Source organism: Sceloporus occidentalis, unplaced genomic scaffold, assembly GCF_023333645.1.
Source record: "Sceloporus occidentalis isolate IW3139 unplaced genomic scaffold, rSceOcc1.0.p SCAF_1, whole genome shotgun sequence".
NCBI lineage: Eukaryota > Metazoa > Chordata > Lepidosauria > Squamata > Phrynosomatidae > Sceloporus > Sceloporus occidentalis.
In genome coordinates, this window is record NW_028316981.1 from 73,064,031 (window position 1) to 73,085,467 (window position 21,437).

Consider the following 21,437-nt stretch of genomic DNA (forward strand, 5'->3'; position numbering starts at 1 on the left):
CTGTCAAGAGGCTTCTGCCCTCCAGAGGTGAGGCTTCTGGGGTGGGACTTCTCCCCCCCCCCCCGCCATTTCCCTAGCCTCCAACTGTCTCTGAGAGATAGCTAGACGCTGGGGAAGGTTCAGGAGGGGGGCGATGGGTGTGCACTGTTGCTCCATCTCCTCCTGCCCTTCCCCCAGCTGTCTCTGAGAGACAGCTGAGGGTCAAACAGGGCCTGTGGAGGGGGGGAGAGGAGAAGTGGGCATGCACCTGTTCCTACCCCCCAGACCCTTCCTGACCTACAGCTGTCTATCCAATGCCTATCTCTATTCTAAATAGAATGTTTACATGTTCACTCCATCTTAATAGAAAGAAGGCTGCTTCTACAACAAACATTTTGTAAGAATTAAAAAGAGAAAAAGCTCTACTGAACATCAGTAAGAATTGATGTTGTAACTACAAGAACATCTAGCAAAATCATCCCAATCCCTATCAACTATCTAAACCTGTCAGACTGCAAGCTAGTCTATACGTCATTACAAAAAAAAAAAAAAAAATGAAAACTTCAGAATATGAATTGTCCCCATGGAATGTCCACAGATATTCAGCAAAAAACAATGTAAAACCACCACCCGAGTACAAAGAATTAATTAATTACTAAATTTAATGTAAGATACTGGGCTACATTATTCCTATAACTTTAACCACCATCTGTATCCAGCAGCAAAATGAGTTACTCCACCTTAGACTGCATCAGAAAAGGTGGTAGGCAAATTATTCATTATGAAGAGATGTTTAAAAAAAATACCTGTGTCGATGTACTAATTTGATGCTCTCTGGACTCATAGGGCTATGTGATACGAGCATATTGCCACGTGGTGTGCTGGTACCTGAGCAGGCTGGGCTTAGCTTATCCAAAGTAGGCAATTCCTGCAAGAGATATTAAGTGCTAGATGCTCATTGGGATATGGAAGGAAATATAAACATGCAAGCATATTTGTAAAAATGATCTTAAAATTGGACCCTTTCCTCTTTTTGAAGTCAGCCTGAAGTTCATGATTCCCCCATGTTTGGGGGAATTTCAGAGTCTGAGAAAGAGCAATATTTCATCTGGTTCCAGCATCAATGACTCCACATGAGATACAGATTAAGAGATACTTATCATAAATTGAAAAACAACAGAAATAACAACTTTTCTTTCTTCTGAATGGCTCTTATTTTTTTAGCGCTGAATTTCAAAGGACCAGGATATGAAAACAGGACTAATGAGGAATCACATGATACAGAGGAGTAATTAGTCCTCTGTTTTCTGTTTTACATGTTGACAAATAATTAAAATGTAATTTAGTAGTTCATTCTCTACATCATACAATATAATTTCCTTTCCACACATTATTATTTGCCAGGAATTCATTGGTCCTAATTAATAATCAGCCATTAATACTCGGACAAGAACATATAGGGCGATTAGTTGAGAATATTCTCCAGTTTAGGAAGTGCTAAGTTTACATGGCAAGTCTGGATGCAAGCCTTCATATAATACAGATTTCCATTACTGCATAATTTATCTCTACTCTTCTATTATAAGGTTAAAAGCACAATTTTATTTATAACCCCTTTTATAGAACATTCTAGCTCAAGGCAGAACTACGTATTAAGCACTGTACTGTGATTCTTTTGAGGAATTAAAATACCCAAAATAGAATACAGCTGCTGGGGCAGAAAAAAGAAAAGAAAAACTAGAGGTGCTTTTAGGTGGACAGCTCCAAGAGCCACCAATTAGAAGACACTATGCAGCTTTTTCACACTTTTTACTTAATGGATTTTTTTTGTGTGTGTGAAAAGAAAGAAGATGGACAAAGTGCATAAGAAACCTAGAAGGGTTACAAGGAACAGATGACATCATATGGCCTGCAACATTCTATGAAGCAGGCAAGGCAATTTTGTAATAAAAGCATTGTCTAGAAGGATTGCTGCTCAGTGATTTCTTCCCCCTTTCATTCTGTCGCATTTTCCCAGTGAAAATCACCTCCCCTGAGAACCTTGATAGTATTTCTTCTTGAAGGTACAAGTTACTATATTCTGGGTTGTTGTTGTTTTAACCCACTAATGATGGCTCACATTTAATGTGAAGTCCTAGTCCTGAGGATTCATTTTTTGCCCCCCACCCCACCCGGCCGATGTGAGATACAAATTACATGTATGGGGCTAAAAAAAGGAGAAATTCAGTTGTTCCTCCAGAACTTTCTAAATATCTGATTCCTTACAGATAATTTATTAAATACATATTAATCTCATTTCATTTTCTATGGATATGCCATAAAGAGTTTAAAATAATGTTGTGATCTGTTAAAAACAATAACAACCCAAATCTTGATTATCAACTTACATGGTATAAACTGGATCGCATCATCTGGAATTGATCTATCAGCTTCTTATGCAGTGGACGCATCTCTGGATGGACAAACTTCTCATGCACTGCCAGACCTACTCCTAGGATATGTACCTATTAAAAAAGCAAAATCAAAGCTTATATATTCAGCTTTTAAAAGGTATAAATAATGCTCCACATTCATGGTTTCTAAATATATGTAATTCAGTTTCCAATATTATTTTTATTTCCTTGTTATGTAATATATAAATTATTCCACATCAAAAGATAAAGAATAGTGTACAAGAAGTCAAAGCACAAATAATAATAGAATAAAACAAATATATTTTAAAAAGTTTCTGGAATTTTATTTTCAGTCAATGCTTGCCTAAAAACAAAAGTATGCAGCAGACACCAAGACAGAACGATGTCTTCTTGTTGGAAAGGCATTCTATAAGATGAGTACAAATACATTGAAAATCCTACTCTTGGTGATGTTCAGGCAGATCTCTGATCTGTGTGAAATCATCAGGAGTGCCTCTTTTGAAACCTATGTGTTGCATTGTCTGACATTTGCTTACTTGTTGTGTTAGTGAAAAAAATTAGAAAAGGCTATAATAATGTTAAGCTTTAAAATAAAATGGCATGCAGATGGCAATACAGTTAAGCTTTAAAAGAAAATGGCATGCAGATAGCAATACAGCATGCAGATGCCCAACAGCTTATACTGTTGAGGAAATAATATTCTTCATTCTTCTTTAAAATACAGGGATACCTGTTCGTGCATCAGCTCTTTCAGCTGTGTGATTTTTTCTGCATCTCCTGGGTGAGTCGTGATATATTCTCTGTCAAAAAAGGCCTGGGGAAGAAAGACAATTCTTTTATTTAGTAACTCAGTAAAGCAATTAATAACCACATGAAACAAAGGTAAAGAAGGCCTTAATAGTAGTGTTACTACACAGGGAAACATCAAAACACCATTATTTTCTACGGACACTTGAAGCACCACAGCTTTAATTGCCTAGGCAATAAATTTTGAGCCCTAGGACCCACTGAAGCCACAGTATCAAACACATTTAAACAATTTTACCATATATTGTTTTCTTTTACTTCCCCTATCTCCCCAGGTCATATTTTATCTTCACCTTTTCTTATATTAAAAAAGTTCATAATAGGAAACAATTTTTTTTTTAAAAAAAAGAAAAACAAAATAAAGGTGATGTTACTGGTCCCTAGCTACATTATTCATTTGTGGGCCCAAAATCCATCTTAAAAAGCAGAGGCATTTCCTTCTTAGACATAGCAATTGCTGTAGGGTACTGATCTAAAGCACCAGATCCTGTCTGATTCTGGAAGCTAAACAGGATCAGCTCTTGTTAGTACTTGGATGGGACACCATCAATGAATGTTAGTTGCTGTAGGCTATATTTCAGAGGAAGAAACTGGCAAAACCACCTCTGAGTATTTCATATCTAAAAAAACCTATGAAATCCATGTGGTTGTCAAAAGTTGACAGGTGACTTGAAGGGACATATTGCTGGACATTCTTTTACCAAGATCAGAGAGATAATGAATTTGATGTAAATTCTCACGACAATGCTAAGCATTATAACCACATTATTTTTTCAGACCTTGTCCTGAATTTTTCAGAGCTTTTCTTGTTTTCCTACCTATGGGAAATAAGAAACCTTAGAAATTAATACAAAAAGGATGGAAAGTCTATCTTAGGATTCTTTGACAGGCACAGACAACCCTGAAATGTAGGTCAAATTTGAATGTGTTGTTATTAATGTAGATCTTTAACTAGTACCTGGCCAATGAAGCCTTAAGGCCATGGCTACTGTATATATTAATGTATAAGTCTAGAAATTCTAGTAAAAATATTGACCCAAAAAACCTGGGTCAACATCCATGAATCAAAAAAGGAGCCACCCCCTTTCTCTGAGTAGAGTGTCAAAAAGCAAGTGCTTACTCCAGCCCAGGAGCACCTAAAAGAAGCACTGACCCCCTCTGCTATCTCACAGTGGCGTTACCTTTGACTTTTTTGAATACCTGGATTGGAAAAGCACAAACAGATACCTGCCGGCATTTTTAAAGTTCTTTGGCATTATTTTCATAGCTTCATCTTTATATGCTTTGTTACATGCCTCTATATTTTATCCTTGACTTAGCCAGGATGATAACAAAATCCATAATTTAGGCCCTAAACATGCCCTTAACTTATACATGAAGTCAATTTATAGTCAAGTATATATGTTATGTTAAAAATTAGTGAGGCCAAAGACAATTCTTCAGCAGTTGTCACCATCCCCCCCTCCATCCTAACACATATTTTAGAACATACACATAGCATTAGCAAGGAAATTAGCATCACTTTGTGATTAGCAAAAGAAATGTACTCTACGGCAACACTATTTAGTTTTGTGTTACACAAGTTCAACCGGAAGTACGGCTTTCTAAACAAAAGCATTATTTCCATAAGTACCCCAAGAATTTTACACCATGACTACTTGTCTAACTAAGCAGAAATCCTCCAAATCCTTGTAACTGTTTAGATCAGAATGTTGATCTTTGTGGGGGTTGTATCAGTGGGAGAAATTGGCACATGTGTATGAGCTGTTTATAGACAGCCAGCATGCCTTTGAAAAAGTTACATTACTGAATATAGAATAAGTATAGAACAACACCTAGGCAACTGAACCCTTCACCTTCTCAATAAGCATCCCAGAGATAAGGAGTTCCCAGCTATAACTTAATTAAAACTTAATTTTTAAATTTATTTGGGCTGTTAGTTCCCTCTCCTTTCCCATGTTGTTTCCAATCCAGGGAGAAAGGGAGAGGCCCTTTATTTAACTATTCTGACAACTTTCTGAAGGATCAGAGCATGTTTAAAAGTTCCATTTGTGCCACCTATTCTTCACCTTACCCCAGCAAGGGGGTATAAATGGGCCTGGGAATTTTTGAGGCTTCTGGGGTAATTCACCCTGGATTGGAATCTTCCACAGAAGATAGAATATAGTGATAAGCTTTTCTTTTTGTAATCCATCCTTTGTGCCACAAATCATTATTATATCCAATCAAATCTTCTTTTGTATGAGTGGCTTCAGCTGATCATAATTATTTGGTTTAATTATTTGGTTTAGTTTCAAGTGGATCAAAACAAAATTCAGATAATATCTAAGTTTAATTTGAATTATTTCAACCATTATAAAAATCTGACACCATTTCCTGTGTTGTTATACCTAAATATTCAACAGAGCTGGAAAAATGATATTGTAAAGCAGCAGTTCTCAACCTGTGGGTTGTGACCCCTTTGGGGGTCGAAGGACCCTTTCACAGGAGTCGCCTAAGATCACTGGAAAATACATACAGTCGTCCCTCCATGATTCAAGCATGGCAGGGGAGGTAGAAGGAGCTGTTGGAGCTCTCTCCTGACCCCTCTGATGCTTGGATAAACTGTTCCAGGCATTCGAGGGATCAGGACAGACTTTGCAAATAATCAAATTTGTGAATTCCAAGTTCACAAATTAGGAGGGAGGATTGTATTGTCTTAGGAACTGAGATGAAGATAATTTTATGGCTGGGGATCACCACAACATGAGGAACTGTATTAAAGGGTCATGGCATTAGGAAGGTTGAGAACCACAGTTGTAAAGAGATGATGACGAACATCAGTTTACCTCCTGATAGCGTGCTATACCACCATTCACAGCTGCATCAATAACTCCATTCAGGCACATACTCAGTAGATTGATGTTTCCATGCATTTGTTTGTGTTGGTACTGGCTTATCAGTGTCCTCAGTTCCTGGTTTTTGTTCTCCACGACTTGAATGGCATTTTCCAAAGGGCTCACTTCAACCTATAAGACCAACAGAATGTATTTCAGTACTATACTGATTCTTGAACTATCACTTTCCTATTTAATTAATTTTGGTTCTTGAAGAAGTCTCACTTACCTTTCATCTGAAATATACCAGTGATTTGTAGCATGTTCATTTAAGGCAGTGTATCAACCATGAAACTTAGCTTGCTAGACACAACAGATATCATACTGGCTGTGAATGCATGACATCCAGTATGATTCTTATGATGACGTTTACAATCAGAAGTTAAGTTATAACATCAGGTTATATGAAAGCTAAACCACATTTTAAAAATTCTATTTTAAACTATGGAGCCCCAACTGGCAGAAAATTGATCACTCTTTTCCTTTAGTTATCTATTTTGCTATACGTTTACAGCTGAAGTAATAAGTATAACATATTACCAGTTCTCTTCTTTCTACTTCAAACCACCGAGAGATCCCAGGTAAACTGTGTGTCAGGGTTAGAGTGGTGCGTTCAATCCACAGGCTCTACAAAAGAGAAAAAAATATGAAGAAAATGGGAAGTCCAGTGTTTTAAACTTGATAAGCCATACCCTTTGGGACAGTGGCAGAGGCCATGAATGTTAGAACCAACCAGTTGGATCATCCCAAGTAATAATTTAGTATAGTATATGGTTAACAAGAGGCTGTTTCATTTTCTGTGGATAAGAAGAGCTCTCTGAGTGGTCACCTATGAATTTACAGATTTAGGTTGTTCTGTGTTTGCATAGATCATTCAGAATCTTAAACCTTTTGTGTTTCTGATATAGGATATATACAAGTTCAGCTTCTGCTTCATCTGCTGGCAGCTATGGTGCCCTTTCTATAGTGCAAAAAGGCCAGATCAGGGCTGCGGCATGTAGTTGCTATGGCCCTGATCTGGCACTGAAAGGGGCGGCCTGTTCAGCCCCGTACTTTCTTTAGACTCTCCTACATCTACTCCCCACTCACCAATTTAATTAGGAGATCCTCAACTATAGTGTTATGAGACAGTGACAGACGAGACAGTTATTCATCATCTGGTAATGTCCCATTTAGGCTATGATAAAGAATACAGAACTATCCTTGAAGATGGCTGAGAAGCTTCATGTAGAACACAGCTGCTAGAGTACTAACAGGAGAAAAAATAGAGATATTAATAAGATGCCTGCATTCTGTCCTTAGTTAAGATGGTATAGGGAGGACATCTTTTACAGGCTGGCCCCTCCTCCTTCTGGCCATGTGGGAGATTTTCAAAGCCCAGGAAATTTACAGTCCATTTGCATCTCAACAAGGACTTCTCTATTGCAATTCAATTTGTCTCCATTCCTGTGAGGCCACATGCCTCTTTGTAGGCAGAGAGAATAATGGATTTCTCAAGAAGCCTCCGTGTTTTTGCATCAGAAATAATCAGGTAGCTGTAGAGGTAAAACATGCTAATTCTGGTTCATTTCTAAGTGCTTGGTTTGGGATTCTGGCACTCATACTGCTGCCCATACAGACCTGGCCATATGCTAAGATCATCTGCCGATATCTTCTCTTGCCATGAAAAGTGGGGAAAGTGACCAAACTGCTTTCAGTGCAATGGTGCTGGCTTCTGTGTCCTATTATTTCTTCCTTCCCGTGAACCCCTTCACACCCTGTATTCCAGTTGTTTACCAGAGTTGTGGCAGAGATTCTCTTTGTTTCTTCTGTATACCAGCTGCTCAGCTTATCAGTTGTAGTGATCACATCGAGACCCCTGACTGCCCTCTTACCATACATATAACAACATCCATCCATCCATCACAGCATAAATGAATGTTATAGAGATAGGCCTAAATCTTGGTTAGTCCCAATGAGAGTAAAGCTGTTGAATTATTTAGCTATGTGTTGACTCCCCATTCAACAATTGCTTTCCACATAGATAAGGGGACATTCCTTTTAAAATTATTTACCATTAATACTTAACAATGGTATATATCAAAACATTTGAGGTATATTAATAAGCATACTATGGATACTTATTTGCATATGAGGTAGGACTGTTCATGCATCTCAGAGTTTTGCGATTATATTTTTGGGGAGATAAGTAAAAATATCAATCAAAATGAAATTGCTCATCCAGCTTTACTTGCTTGCTTTATGGATGATGGGAAACAGCTACTACATACAGATGTAATTGCTTTTCTCTGACAGCATGAGTAGAAATTGCACATAACTGGAAAAGTTCAGTACATTTCTCTATAGCTAATTGGAGAAAGTGACTCTAAGGGAAAAAGCTTTCATAGGAGGTCAACAAGCGATGTATCCAAACAGAATCCAGATTCTATAATATTTGGTTCCCATTCATACACTATTAATATAGTATTAATACAATATCATCTCCTCAAGCATATCTCAGTTTATGGAGGGATGTTATTAGTGGCTTTTTAAATTGTTCTTTTTTATTTTATTGCATGTTTTACTTTAAATAAAAATATAAACACAAACACACAATTACTTCAGCTGCTTTACTTTAATTGAGACTAACCAATAGAATTCTAACCACAGACAGAGTAGGTAAAATTCTGTTGTGCAAGAGAAAACAGTATATGGATTGGAGAATAGTACATGGAGAAATAGTACTTTTCTGTACACTGTACAGTGATTTAGTTCATTTTGAGTGACTTACTGCACAATCCAATGCATGTCTATCCAGATGTAAGCCTCAAGGGCTTTATGTTTGTCTAGACATGTACAGAATTGTTACTTATTAATTCCAAAGTTATGTTACTTTTAATATATAACATTCATGTGGTTTTTGCACATGTTTAAAATAGGGACCATTAGTGTATTTGGTATTATTCTGCTATGAAGTATCCCTACCTTAAATTCATTTTCCTTGTCTTTTGGACCTTTATGGAAAGGCCTGTCATAGCGAAACTTTCTGATGTTGTTAACTCGATAAAAACTCTTTATACGATCAGGAACACGGTCCATCTGCAGCACATCAATATTATCTGGAATGGGAGTCACTGCATAGATCTGCAAATCTGCAACACAGTCCAGTCAAAGGAAAACAAAATACACAGATGCTCCAAAAGAGAATTCAGCCCAGTCTCTCATATTATTCTAGTAACTGGTACACATTTGTAGATCCCCAATATGTAAAAAGCCTTTTAAAACTATGCTAATACTATAAGCTATATTAGCTATAATAATATAAGCTCGTGGAGGAAGGAAACAACAATTTCCATCTATATCTTGCTATGTGAATCAATGTGGCTACTCAAGTAATAGCTTTAGCAAGTATACAAATATATAACATGTAATAATGTAGATCTAATAATGTAATATGTAGAGTAACCCTTTATACTTTCTCGAAATAAAACACAATTTCTCTAAGGCAGGGATGACATAACATTCAAGTTTTCTTTTCTTTTCTTTTCCATGTTCACTCTTCTGTTCTGGTGCTTTAAAAGCAAAGATATTAACTGTTCTGTTAAGGACCACAGAGCCTTCAGAAAGTTAAAAATTAGGAAGTGTTCTTTTTAAAAAAGACCCACCTGTTTAATAATAATAATAATAATAATAATAATAATAATAATAATATGTTTTATTTATATACCGCTATTCCAAAGATCATAGCGGTGAACAGCAAGTAAGCTAATTAGCTAATTAGCAAGTAAGCTAATTTAGTTTAGTAACTGAATGGCTACATTTTGATATAGTTTCAGCTCTTCAGGACACTGTGCTATACCAGTTTTTTCTCTTTGTAACTTCTTAACATTTATATGCCAATTTAGTTGAAGTACTCTAAATCTAGCGAGCAACTTTGGCTTTAAAAGATGTGATAACTAAACTGTATTTCATCAGGGATAGAAATAAGCACTGAGGGGAAAAAAAAGCATTGACTACTCCATTACCAGTATATAAGGAGACAGTGGCCTGTTACAGACAGCCAAAATAAAGCTGCTTCGAGTCACAGTGGAGGTATGGTGTTTCAATGATGCGTGGCTTTGGTGCGGCTTCTGGACTCTTAGGACGCATGCATCATTGAAATGCCATACCTCCACTGTGACTCGAAGCAGCTTTATTTTGGCTGTCTGTAACAGGCCTAAATTTATTTTCCTTTCTGATCAATGAATATACTAATGTAAATTCTCTGAATTTCCATAGTTGCTGCTGGTTTTATTTTATTCATATTTATTATGAAGATGGTATATTCACAGTGAATTCCCTGTTTATTTAGTCAAAAGTAAGTTAGGTTATTTTTCGTGGGACTTATTTTTATGAAAATGTGCATTGGTATGCAACCCTAAAGTAAACAACCAAACAAAATACAGATAAAAAGCAAGTATACTTGCAAATGAGAATGGAATGAATAAAACAGAAAGGAGTTCAGTATGATCAGAGCCATAAGCACAGGGCGGTGTGCCAAGAGAGGTCCTCTGTGCTTTTGCATTTTCATTCTATTTAATGGAAGAGGAACTCTCCATATCACAATTTGCATATTCAGGGAGATACCACTCTTTTAAGTGAATGGGGAAGACTTTGTTGATGACAGAAAATTCTGTGTATGATGCAATCCACATATTTATATGGCTTCTCTGCATTTTGATTATCTGAACAGGTGAATGACTTAACATATAAAATCTTTAAAGAAGATTACATATTCTATCTCTACAATACTTGCCTTGCTAATAATTTCATTTTACAGAATGTGGCAGAAGTGACAAACAGACTAAGGGCTGAAGAAGGTGGCCAGAACTGCAATGATCACATGGCCCACTGCCAAATCAGGCTATTGCTGCAGTCTTGAATGGGCTGCCAGAAGAAGCAGGTTTAACCCGCTCCTTTTTGGGCCAGCTCTTGCCGCCTTAGTGCAGCCTCTGAGTAGCTTCTGGCCACTTTAGGTGTGTGCATCATCTGAACGCCACGCCCCTGAAGTGGCCGGAAGCTGCTTCTTTTGACCCATCTGTTTCAGGCCTAACTCTCTTAGACCTGATCCTTACCAGCATGGTTCAAGTGATCAGTGAGGTGGAAATAAAGGGAACCTTGGAAAGAAGTGAACATATCTTTTTAGGATTCATTATACTGATGAAAGGGAAAGCTGAATGCCTTTTGACCAGCATCAGCACTTTACTCCTCTAAAGTAAGTAAAAACGTAGTATAGAAACACCTGGATATTTAAAATGAATTTGGAGCTCCAAAGCAAAATGAATCGCATTCAAAGACCTATTCTTCTTCATGGTCTCTGTGACCCACATATATGTGAAATTAATGAGCTACTCATATGAGAAGGTGTGGAGTCATGCCCATAAAGAGATCAAACCCACTTCCCACTGCATGATCTGTTGTCCAATGTATAAAGATACATGAATGTAGATGGCTCATATTAGATGGCTGCCCTGCAAATGTCAGCGGCGGAGTAGCTCCTGGAGAAACATTGCAGAAGTTGCTACAACTCTGGTGAGTGTACTTACTCCTTGTGGGAGAGGTTTTTAGGCTGCTTCATAGGTGAGGTGATTGCAGAGGTGACCCAATGAGCAAGTATTTGGAAGAAGACAGGGAGTCTCTTCTTGGGGCCCATTCTAAAAGACTTGGGGACTAAACCGACTGGCGTTATATGCTGGCATTAGGGCAGCATGAGGGCGTGCCATATGCATGCTGGCTGCCCCCATTCCGGTGTCACACTGCACGCCTGACCAGATGGCAGATGGTATCATGACGTTTCTTTGGTGAAGCATTTAGATACGCTGTGCTGAAGAAATGGAGAAGAGCTGCACAGTGGCAGCAAGGGTACCCATTTTGTGGCTTCTTTTTGGCCCAGAAAAATGCCGGATCAGGGTAAAATGTTGGATCTGGGCATGTGGTTGCCACGGCTGTGATTTAGTGCTCAAAGGGGTGGTGGCAGGCTGCTCCTTTAGGGAGTTTGTTTTGCCCCTTAGGTCTTGTCAACAGAGAAAGCCAGTGCCCTTCTAATGTCAATGGAATGTAGCATTCTCTCCAGTGAGTCAGAAGGTTTTGAAATGAAGGAGAGTTGTACAATATCATTGTTGAGACAACCTTTGGGAAGAAGAAGATGTCAGGGTGAAGAATGACTTTGTCTTTATGGAAGTGTAGGTACAGTGTGGCAAACTAATCTTTTTTGGGGGGAGTGTTACAAGGCTAGCAGGTCAGGAGAGTGTTATAGAGGCACTTTATGGTGATTTTAATAGTGTGATAAGGTCTTGCAAGACACTCTTGTTGACAAGCTGATAAATGTGGCCAGATAATGCTTAGGTGGATGTATAGTTAGTTACCAGCCTATCCAAAATGTTTAACAATTATTGTTTGCCACCATGGAGATAAGTGACAAGTGGGATACTACAAGGGTCTGTCTTTGGTGCAGTACTGTAGAATAGGAATCCTTTCAATAAAAACTTTGCCAGCTTGTGCCTTCTGTATAGCACACAAGAAATAATGTGTATTAAAAATCAAGAGTACTCTGTGTAAGAGGTAGAGACACACTATAGGAGCAGACTAACAACAACCAGTTGGCTAAAACTAAACAAGGGACAACAAGGCAACTCAGCTAGACTCTGTACAGTCGTGTTCTCAAATTTAGTTTTATGTAATTGCTACCATATAAGGATAACAAGAAACTCTGAACAGGATGTCAGACTAGCTACTGGGGGCCTCTTGAAGCTTTTAAGTTTGGGAACCATTAACTCCATCCCGTTATTGAATGAGAGACGTATAAACAAATGTATGTATCTAAGAGGGTGTAAATGGGAAAAAATCTAGGCCCTTTACAGACCAGTGAAAAGCCCCAGGGCTGTGCGTTCCCATGCTCACCGTGCTGCCCAGGTGCCATCTTGGCATGCACCCATTTAGATGGTTCGCGCCACGATGATGCCCCTTTAGTGCAGCGCCCAAACGGTGCTGCGCCAAAGGGGTGTTATCAAGCCACACAGCAGTGGCTAAGGCGCCCCTTCATGGGCACAAAAAGAAGCCGGTTTTTTTGGCTCCTTTTTGTGCTCTATGGAGGCTGGATCAGTGCCACGGCGTGCATTTGCCGTGGCACCGATCCAGAGCACAAAGGGGCGGCATTTCGCCACCCCTTCCTGCCTATCTGTAAAGTCCCCTAATTACTGTAGACATATCCTAAGTGAATTCCTTTCCATCTTACATTTTTAACTTAATTCCAAAATTGTAATAAAGGATACACTGGGCATCACACTGTAAGATGCTGTCATCAGGATGGTTTGGATGCTGCATTGCTATAGCCTGTGGAAATTCACTAAGCATTCTCTGTTGAAAAGCCTCCAGTCTCTCATAGTCATGACCTCGACAAACATATTCTTTATTCTAAAAAAAAGAAAAAGAAACAAGTGTGAAAGCTATTATTATTATTATTATTATTATTATTATATCCCACCTCCCATTTGGAATAGGGACTCAATGCCACAAAATAAAATAAAATTCTTTTAACCATCCATTAAGAAGCCAAGCCCTTCCTCCAGTCCATCTGCCTTGGCCCAGGCCTCGGAGGTGGAGAAGAACTGCTGGACCTGATCCCATTCCCCACCACCACTCCCTTCTCCTTTTGTGTCGTGTCTTCTTAGATTGTAAGCCTGAGGGCAGGGAACCATCTAACTAAAAGATTGTATGTACAGCGCTGTGTAAATTTACAGCGCTTTATAAGTAAAAGTTAATAATAATAATAATAATAATAATAATAATAGTAATATCTTAAATTTGAACATCAAACGACAAGAAAAAAGTTAAAATGATAATACTTCACAAAGTATTACTTACAAAGTATTACACAATAACACTTCTGTAAAGTAAGATTGCAATGTAATCATGGCCTAAGTAAACCAAACCACTGGCAATTAATTAATGGAGGAAAAGGACTAAGACTAGTAACCCAGCTGGGTATAATCCAGCACTGCTCCTGAAAAGCCAGGTTGCTTCAATGACCAGGAGTGCTTTTGCTCAGCTTTAGCTGTGCCCTTTCTTGAGAGAGGCAGATCTGGTTGTCACAGTGGTTCATGCCTTTGTTATCTCTTGATTAGATTACTATAATGCGCTGTATGTGGAGCTGCCCTTGAAAAGTGTTTGGAAGCTGTAGTTAGTGCAAAATGTAGCAGCCAGACTGGTACTAGGTGTGTATTTTAGAGACCATATAACACAGGTCCTGCAAGAACTACATTGGCCTCCAGTTTGCTTCTGAGCTCAATTCAAGGTGCTGATGTTGACTTACAAAGTCCTAAATGACTTGAGGCCAAGTTATCTGAAAGACTGCCTCCTCTCACATGAACCTGCCAGAAATTTGAGGTCTTCAGAGGGCCCTGCTGTGTGTCCCAAAACCTAGTGATGTTAATTGGGTGGGTAAACATAACAGGGTTTTCTCAGGAGCAGTGCCTCAACTAGGGAATTCTCTATCCAAGGAAGTTATGCTGGCCCCATCTCTCTTAAGCTTCTAGTGGGCAGCCAAAAAAGTACTGTTCTGCCTGACACTCAGTGTATGAAACTGATATTACAACTGTGAAGTTGAAGGTTTTTATGGCCGGCGTCCACAGTTTTTTGTGGGTTTTTCGGACTATGTGGCTGTGTTCTGGAAGAGTTTATTCCTGATGTTTCACCTGAATCTGTGGCTGGCATCTTCAGAGGGTAGTGGCATGGAAGCATGTGAGATATGACTAAAAAATTTATGTACAGCGCTGTGTAAATTTACAGCGCTTTATAAATAAAGGTTAATAATAATAATAATATATATACTTGTGTGACCCTTGTTTGGGAGGAAGTGATTTCCATGTTGATCTGTATGTTGGTCTGTTGGTGAATGGCAATGCCTCAGGGTGGGAGGATATATGTTAGGATATGTGTGTGTATTTAATTAGCAATCCATTGTCTGCGAGGAAATCCCCAAACCCTGGGTGGTGTTAATTTGCATGTATTAAATCTTAATTTTGGTGTTCTTCAGGATGGGTAGCCAAACTCTGTTTTCTGTACATACAGACCTCATATATAAGTCGAGAGAAGGTTTCAGGGTCAAAATCCTGAATTTTGATATGACTCGTGGATAAGTTGAGGGTAAAACTTAGGAGGCTATAATGATGAATGGAGAGGGGGAAATATCACTTAAGTCTCTCCTTCTCCTTCTCTGGACCTCTCCCAAGGCTTGCAAAATGGACTGGGGAGAGACGCAAGTGGTGTTTACTGGGGAGTTTTTCCTTGGGAAGAGAAAGCTTGCAAAATGGACCGGGGAGAGAAGCAAGCGGTGTTTAAAGGGGAGTTTTTTCCTTGTGCAAAGAAGCCTTACAAAACAGACTGGGGAGAGAAGCAAGTGGTGTTTAATGGAGAATTTTTCCTTTGGGAAGAGAAGCCTTGCAAAATGGACTGGGAAGATAAGCAAGTGGTATTAAATTGGGTTTTTCCCCCATGGGCAAAGAGGCCTAGCAAATCGCACTGGAGAGGGAAGAAACTGGTGTTAAATGGAGAGTGGGGCATCAGGCTTGCTTGTTTTTGGACCTTTCTAAGCAGTACTAGTATACTGACTTGTATATAAGTAGACCCAGGATTTTAGGCTCAATTTTGGGGCATACATTTCTCAACTTACCATATATACTCGACTATAAGTTGAAAAATTTATGCCCCAAAATGGACTCCAAAATCATGGGTAGACTTATAGATGGGGCAATGAGTTAATGCTTATAAATTTCTTGAAAGAAGAAGTGCCCACCTTCCTCTGTAGCCTTGTAATGGCTCCCTATTTGAAGCCCCGGCACGCTCTTCAATCTCCCTCTGTATGTGTGTGTGTCTTTGTTTTCCCTCTCAGCCTTCCTGCGCAGCCAGAGCTAACAAGCTGCTGCTGAGGAAAGAGACACAAACACACAGAAAGTATGCCCTGGCTTGTACCCTGTTTTGCCTGGGGGTGAAAGGCAGAGAGAGAGAGAGAAAGGTCTGTCCTCTTCTTTGCAAGCCTTGATCCTTGGGAGTCCTGGGAGGTGAAAGGTAGAGAGAGAGAGAGAGAGAGAAAGGTCTGTCCTCTTTTTTGCAAGCCCTGATCCTTGGGAGTCCTGCGGGGTGAAAGGCAGAGAGAGAGAAAGGTCTGAACTCTTTTTTGCAAGCCCTGATCCTTGGGAGTCCTAGGGGGGTGAAAGGTAGAGAGAGAGAAACGTCTGTCCTCTTTTTTGCAAGCTATGAGCCTTGGGAGTCCTGGGGGGTGAATGGCAGAGAGAGAGAAAGGTCTGTCCTCTTTTTGGCAAGCTATCAGCCATGGGAGTCCTGGGGGGTGAAAGGCAGAGAGAGAGAAAGGCCTGTCCTCTTTTTTGCAAGCTATGAGCCTTGGAGATGCTTCTGGTAAGGGGAAGAGTTTGTGTGTGCGTGCCGAGGTTTGTTCCACCTTTTCCATGCCAAGACTGATGCTTGGGAGAGGTCCAGAGAGGGAGATATAGGGAGGGAAGTAGTGCTTATTTCCCCATTTAAATCTTTTGTAACATCCTCCAGTGTTTGACCCTCGACTTATCCATGGGTCATATCAAAATCCATGATTTTGGATCAAAAAGCTGCCCTCTACTTATACATGAGGTTGACTTATACATGAGCATATACGGTATAGTCAAGTAGATACGGTACTTTCAGTGTTTCTTCTTTCCTGTTGAAGTTGTCCAGGCACCCTATAGAGGCTCTCCAAATGTTTGGAGGCAGGTGGTACTGATGAAGGTTTTGTCCAGGAGAAATGCATCACATCAGACAATGAAACCAAAAAGGGTAACACTGGTAGTGCAATTGGCTTGGAATCAATGATCTGGAACACTGGATCCCATGTTGGTTTTGGAGGTGTGTCTACCTGGAGACACAGAGCCCTAGGCATACTGGTCACCACATCCAAAAAGAGTTGGACATTCTCAAGTGGAGAGTGAGGTTGGTGAGGTCTCAGTGTCATAATTAGACTTCTCTGTAGATTGTTGAGGCAGCGGAGGAGTGATGGGTTGTACAACTAGTGTTGTGACAGTTGTGGGTACCATGGAGGAAACCTGCATTGTCGACACTAGAAGAATCGCAGCATGTGATGTGCTGGGTTTTTTAATCATTACAGAGCCTCCGTGTTTTACATGGGCACGTCATACACGGCTTTCAGCATATGCTGAAAGCTGCACTGGAAGAGCTCATCGTGCACCCCTGGAAGAACTAATCAGGTGTGTGTCTATGGTGCGTGTGTGCCGCTGCGCTGCCTCATGCCATGGGCGCAAACCCCATTACTTCCTATGAGGCTTCAGCATATGCTGATTTCCCCTTACGTGGTGGGATCCGGAACGGATCGCTGCGCAAGGGGAGGGCGCACTGTATTATGATTCAACTGACTTTTTAGCTGTTTTAAATTAATGTTTTTAATATGGTTGTTTAATTTGTTAAAACTTTGTACAGTATTATCATTTTTTTAAAACTGTATTTGGTTTTAACTTTGTGAATTCCCTTTGGGGCCATACTAAGAGGAAGGTAGATATAAATAAAATAAAACAAAACAGTCAATTTAAAGTCTTCATTATTTCAATGGATCTGCTCTAGTTATCACCAAATCTTGATCCAACCCTTTATTATAAATGTGCCTTCTGAAACATGTCCACCTCATCACTACGGGATGAAGCAGATTGTTGTATCTGTAGTGACTGTATGCGGAAAAACTTCAGGTATGTTTATGTAATTTGGACAGGCCAGCAGAGTTTCATCTCAGTTATACAACATTAAATATTAAATCATGAAGGAACAACCAATCCAACAAAAAGGATTTCAGTCTTTAAGATGTACTGAGCAATCATATTCATCCTAGATCAAGTACTCACTGACCTGAGCACATACATCAACGCATGTGCTGAATGGGCTTACCCGAAGAAAAAAGGGAAATTTCCTCCCGTAAAAACCAACTCTGAAAAATTCAGGTTCCAGCCGTTGCTGTTCCATTATGTTATCATAATAGGATGCTTCCATTTTCTGTAGATGGGAAAGAAAAATAATATTGAATTTGAAGTGCCGTTATAATGAAAGAACTGTAGAGTCCACCATGCCTAGAAGTAATATTTTGCCTTTATGTTGTGTCATCTATGGCGGGTTTTTAAAGCAGATTAAGAATTAAGAATTCCTACATGCAACATAAATCCACAGAAAACTTATTTTTAAAAGGCAGGATTCCACCCACAAGAATGTTTCCTTTAAATTGCTTGAACTTTAAAATTCAATCTTGTTTACAAATCTTTCTCATTGTTCAATTCATATCAATGTAATTTCCCAATGAGAAAGATTTGTAAACAAGATTCAGTCTTAAAGTTCAAGTAATATGAAGCAAAAGTTCTTGTATGTGGAATCCTGCCTTTCAAAAATTGAGTTTTGGGTGGATTCATCTTGCATATATATTCCATGGAGAAGGAATGAGTTCTACGAGTAACATGAATATGTAGTCTTCTGCTTTTCATCTCATTTTCTTGAGTCAGTCTTACCCACGGACTTTGTGCTTTGTGGCTGGTTTATGACATGACCCCAGAAATTGACTTGGAGTATACTAAGCAAGAAGATTGATTGGAGTATGTCCTTCTTGGTGGGCTGATCTTAGGGTTTGGAACACCCTCCCTAGGGAAGTTATGAAGCCTTCCTCTTTGTTGTCCTTTTGTAAGCAAGCAAAAACATTCCTACTCCATCAGGCCTAGAGCTGACTGCAGGGAGCCTTTAATTGTGTGCTATCCTGTCAATTTTTGTCTTCTGTTTTTAATGGATTTTAAAATTAATTTAGTTCTACAGATTGTTTTAATTATATTTTAAAATAACCTCCACTATATTTTAACGGATGTCTTGGTAAGTATTTTAGTATATATTTGTTTCAATATCTTGAAAGCTGCCTTGAATCCTAATATTAGTGAAAAGAAGGGATATAAACGAACTAACGATAACATCATCATCAACAGACTCACAAGAGGTTTTTCATTCCTTTCCTATCTGCAAGGGTTTTATTCGTCTGAAAGAGAACCAAGGGCTCTTAGGAATGAGGGTTTGTCCATTTATTCCATCTCATGTCATCAGAGAAAACAGAGAGTAGAATTTAGCTTTTGTGTTTGTTTGACCTGAATTAGCTTATGAGAAATGATGCATCTAGAAGACTGGGGTTTGAAAACTAGCCCTGGAGACAATAGCAAATAATTCCCTGGGTCCTTGGGATAATATACAGAAATAATTGAGTATCTCCATCTCCCTTGTTCTTTAGGAAAATAGATTTTAGATTAAGAAGAAAAAATGTGTGACAGAATTTGTATTACCATAAAACAAAAACACAAATTGAAAAGGCTTATTTTACCTACCCGAATCCAACTGAGACTTTGATAATCATATAAGCTTTCATACTGAACAGCCAGTTCTCTACACAATGGGATTCCAAATTCCCAGCTCTGAAAAAGTAAAATCAAAAATTCAGATCAAATAGGATTTACATACATGCAAAAGCAAGAGTACAAAGGCAAAGTTTAATAGTTTAGAACTGTGCTGTCCCAAGCAATGAACAGGGAAGAAAAATAATTGGTGAATTAAGGACTTATTTATTAGCTCTCAATTTATTTGTTGTCCAGACAGTAGTCCAGACTCAGGGTACTCTCTGCTCTGGCCAGTAGGAACTAGCCTTTTTGAAGGAAGGTTATCTGAGCTTAGCTAAGGGGTAACATCTCATAAGCTCCTCTTTTAGCAATAAATACATCTGCAGCCACTTAATATTACTTAGCACCTGTACTTTACACTACTTCACCTATGAGACTAAACTGAACAACAGCAGAACATTGAACAGGTCTGAGACTATTGGCCTAGTAATGAGGTACAGAAGACTTGACTGATGACAAGCCTAAGTCTCAGCATACTGCATAGAGGAGCCTGATATTTATCCCGGACTAGTCATTTGTTATCTTAAAATCCTCATTAGTTTAGTTAGTTGATGTTTTATGTTCTTTGTTTTTTTTTAACCTGAAAAACAGTTTTATAATTTCACTTCAGCAGCAAAAGAATTTATCATGAAATTGACTTTCTTGTCTGGAATGAGGTTTGGCCTCCCTCACCTATGAGCCGAACAGCTTAACAGAACCATATTAAATTGGTTGCTGAGTAGCTTAAAGGAAGCTGCAAAAAGTAGTATATCCTTCCCTAAGTGTATCAGGCTGGATTCTTATTTATCCAAGATGTAAGAGTTATTAAAAATGCATGTGGTGGTTGTGGTGCTGCTGCTTCTATGGAAAATTGATAAAGACAGCCTTGCCTCTTGTCCTGCCTTGTGTACTGAACTGCCACATACTTTAAGTCAGAAGTACTGTTAAGAGAATGAGAGCTGGAATAGCAATATTTTAGGCCTATTTAAAGGCTGGTATTGTAGTGGGCATGTGCAGATGAATTAGAAAGAAGCTCCATATCTGTGGGTCCAATGCAAGAGGGCTCTCTACTGCTGATCAACTTAACTGATTTTACTGGTAGAGTGACTTAGCTTAAAGCTTAAAGAATTAGCAAGACTAATTTGAAGGCAGAGGTGTCACTAGGGGTGACACCCTAAAGGAGAGGTGATGCTACTGCTCTTCAAACATTTGTCTTTTGGCAAAAACGGGCAGTGCTATTCTCCTGCATCCCTTCAAAATGCTGAAGAGATGGTGTGAGTGGGATGAGGCTCAGTGGGAGGAGAAAGGAGAAACCCAACGTTTTAAAATAAATTTTAAATTTTAATTTTTTAAAAAATGTAAAAAGTATAATTAAAAATATTTTAACATTTTCTTTAAAAAAAAGTCACATCTTACCAATTTTTCACTTTAACCACATGCAACTATGCATATGTAAATATGTTTAGGCTGTGTGCTTGGTATTGCAATTTAAAGGTATAAATTACAATATTTAAAGGTATAAATTATCTTTAACGTAATTTTGATTTTGTGAGTTTATGTAATTCTTGCCATTACATTCAGTGATATATGGTAATTCCAAATAACATCAGTACAAATAAATTACTAAGGATTCTGTGTGGTGTGGGCATGGGAGGAGGTCAATGAGTGTGTGTGTGTGGTGACACTCTGGGCTGAAGCAGATTGTTCTTTGTTTTTTTTACTCCTCACCTTCCCACTCGAGCCCTCCGTTTTGGTAGTCAAGGTCTGCTGTCCCAGCCCAGGATTTCCTCTGCCCCATCTTGGATTCGCCCCTTTTCACTCGCTGCCCCTCACTCCTGGAACCTTCTTCCCCCGCAAACAAGAGCAATCACTTCTTTAACCAGCTTCAAAACGGA

General features: G+C 39.0%; 1 protein-coding gene across 10 annotated transcripts in view; it reads right to left on the reverse strand.

The window, feature by feature from the left end:
* DOCK3 (dedicator of cytokinesis 3) overlaps positions 1-21,437 on the reverse strand; it is a 272,592-nt gene that overhangs the window by 35,388 nt on the left and 215,767 nt on the right. For all 10 annotated transcript variants that reach the window (XM_089525143.1, XM_089525190.1, XM_089525134.1 and 7 more), the window contains 9 exons: positions 19,495-19,581; positions 18,035-18,139; positions 13,366-13,507; positions 9,041-9,207; positions 6,617-6,703; positions 6,029-6,208; positions 3,124-3,207; positions 2,367-2,483; positions 786-907 (listed from right to left, as the gene is read on the reverse strand). In XM_089525143.1, coding sequence (XP_089381269.1) covers positions 786-907; positions 2,367-2,483; positions 3,124-3,207; positions 6,029-6,208; positions 6,617-6,703; positions 9,041-9,207; positions 13,366-13,507; positions 18,035-18,139; positions 19,495-19,581 — 1,091 coding nt within the window. The remainder of the gene's footprint in view (positions 1-785; positions 908-2,366; positions 2,484-3,123; positions 3,208-6,028; positions 6,209-6,616; positions 6,704-9,040; positions 9,208-13,365; positions 13,508-18,034; positions 18,140-19,494; positions 19,582-21,437) is intronic.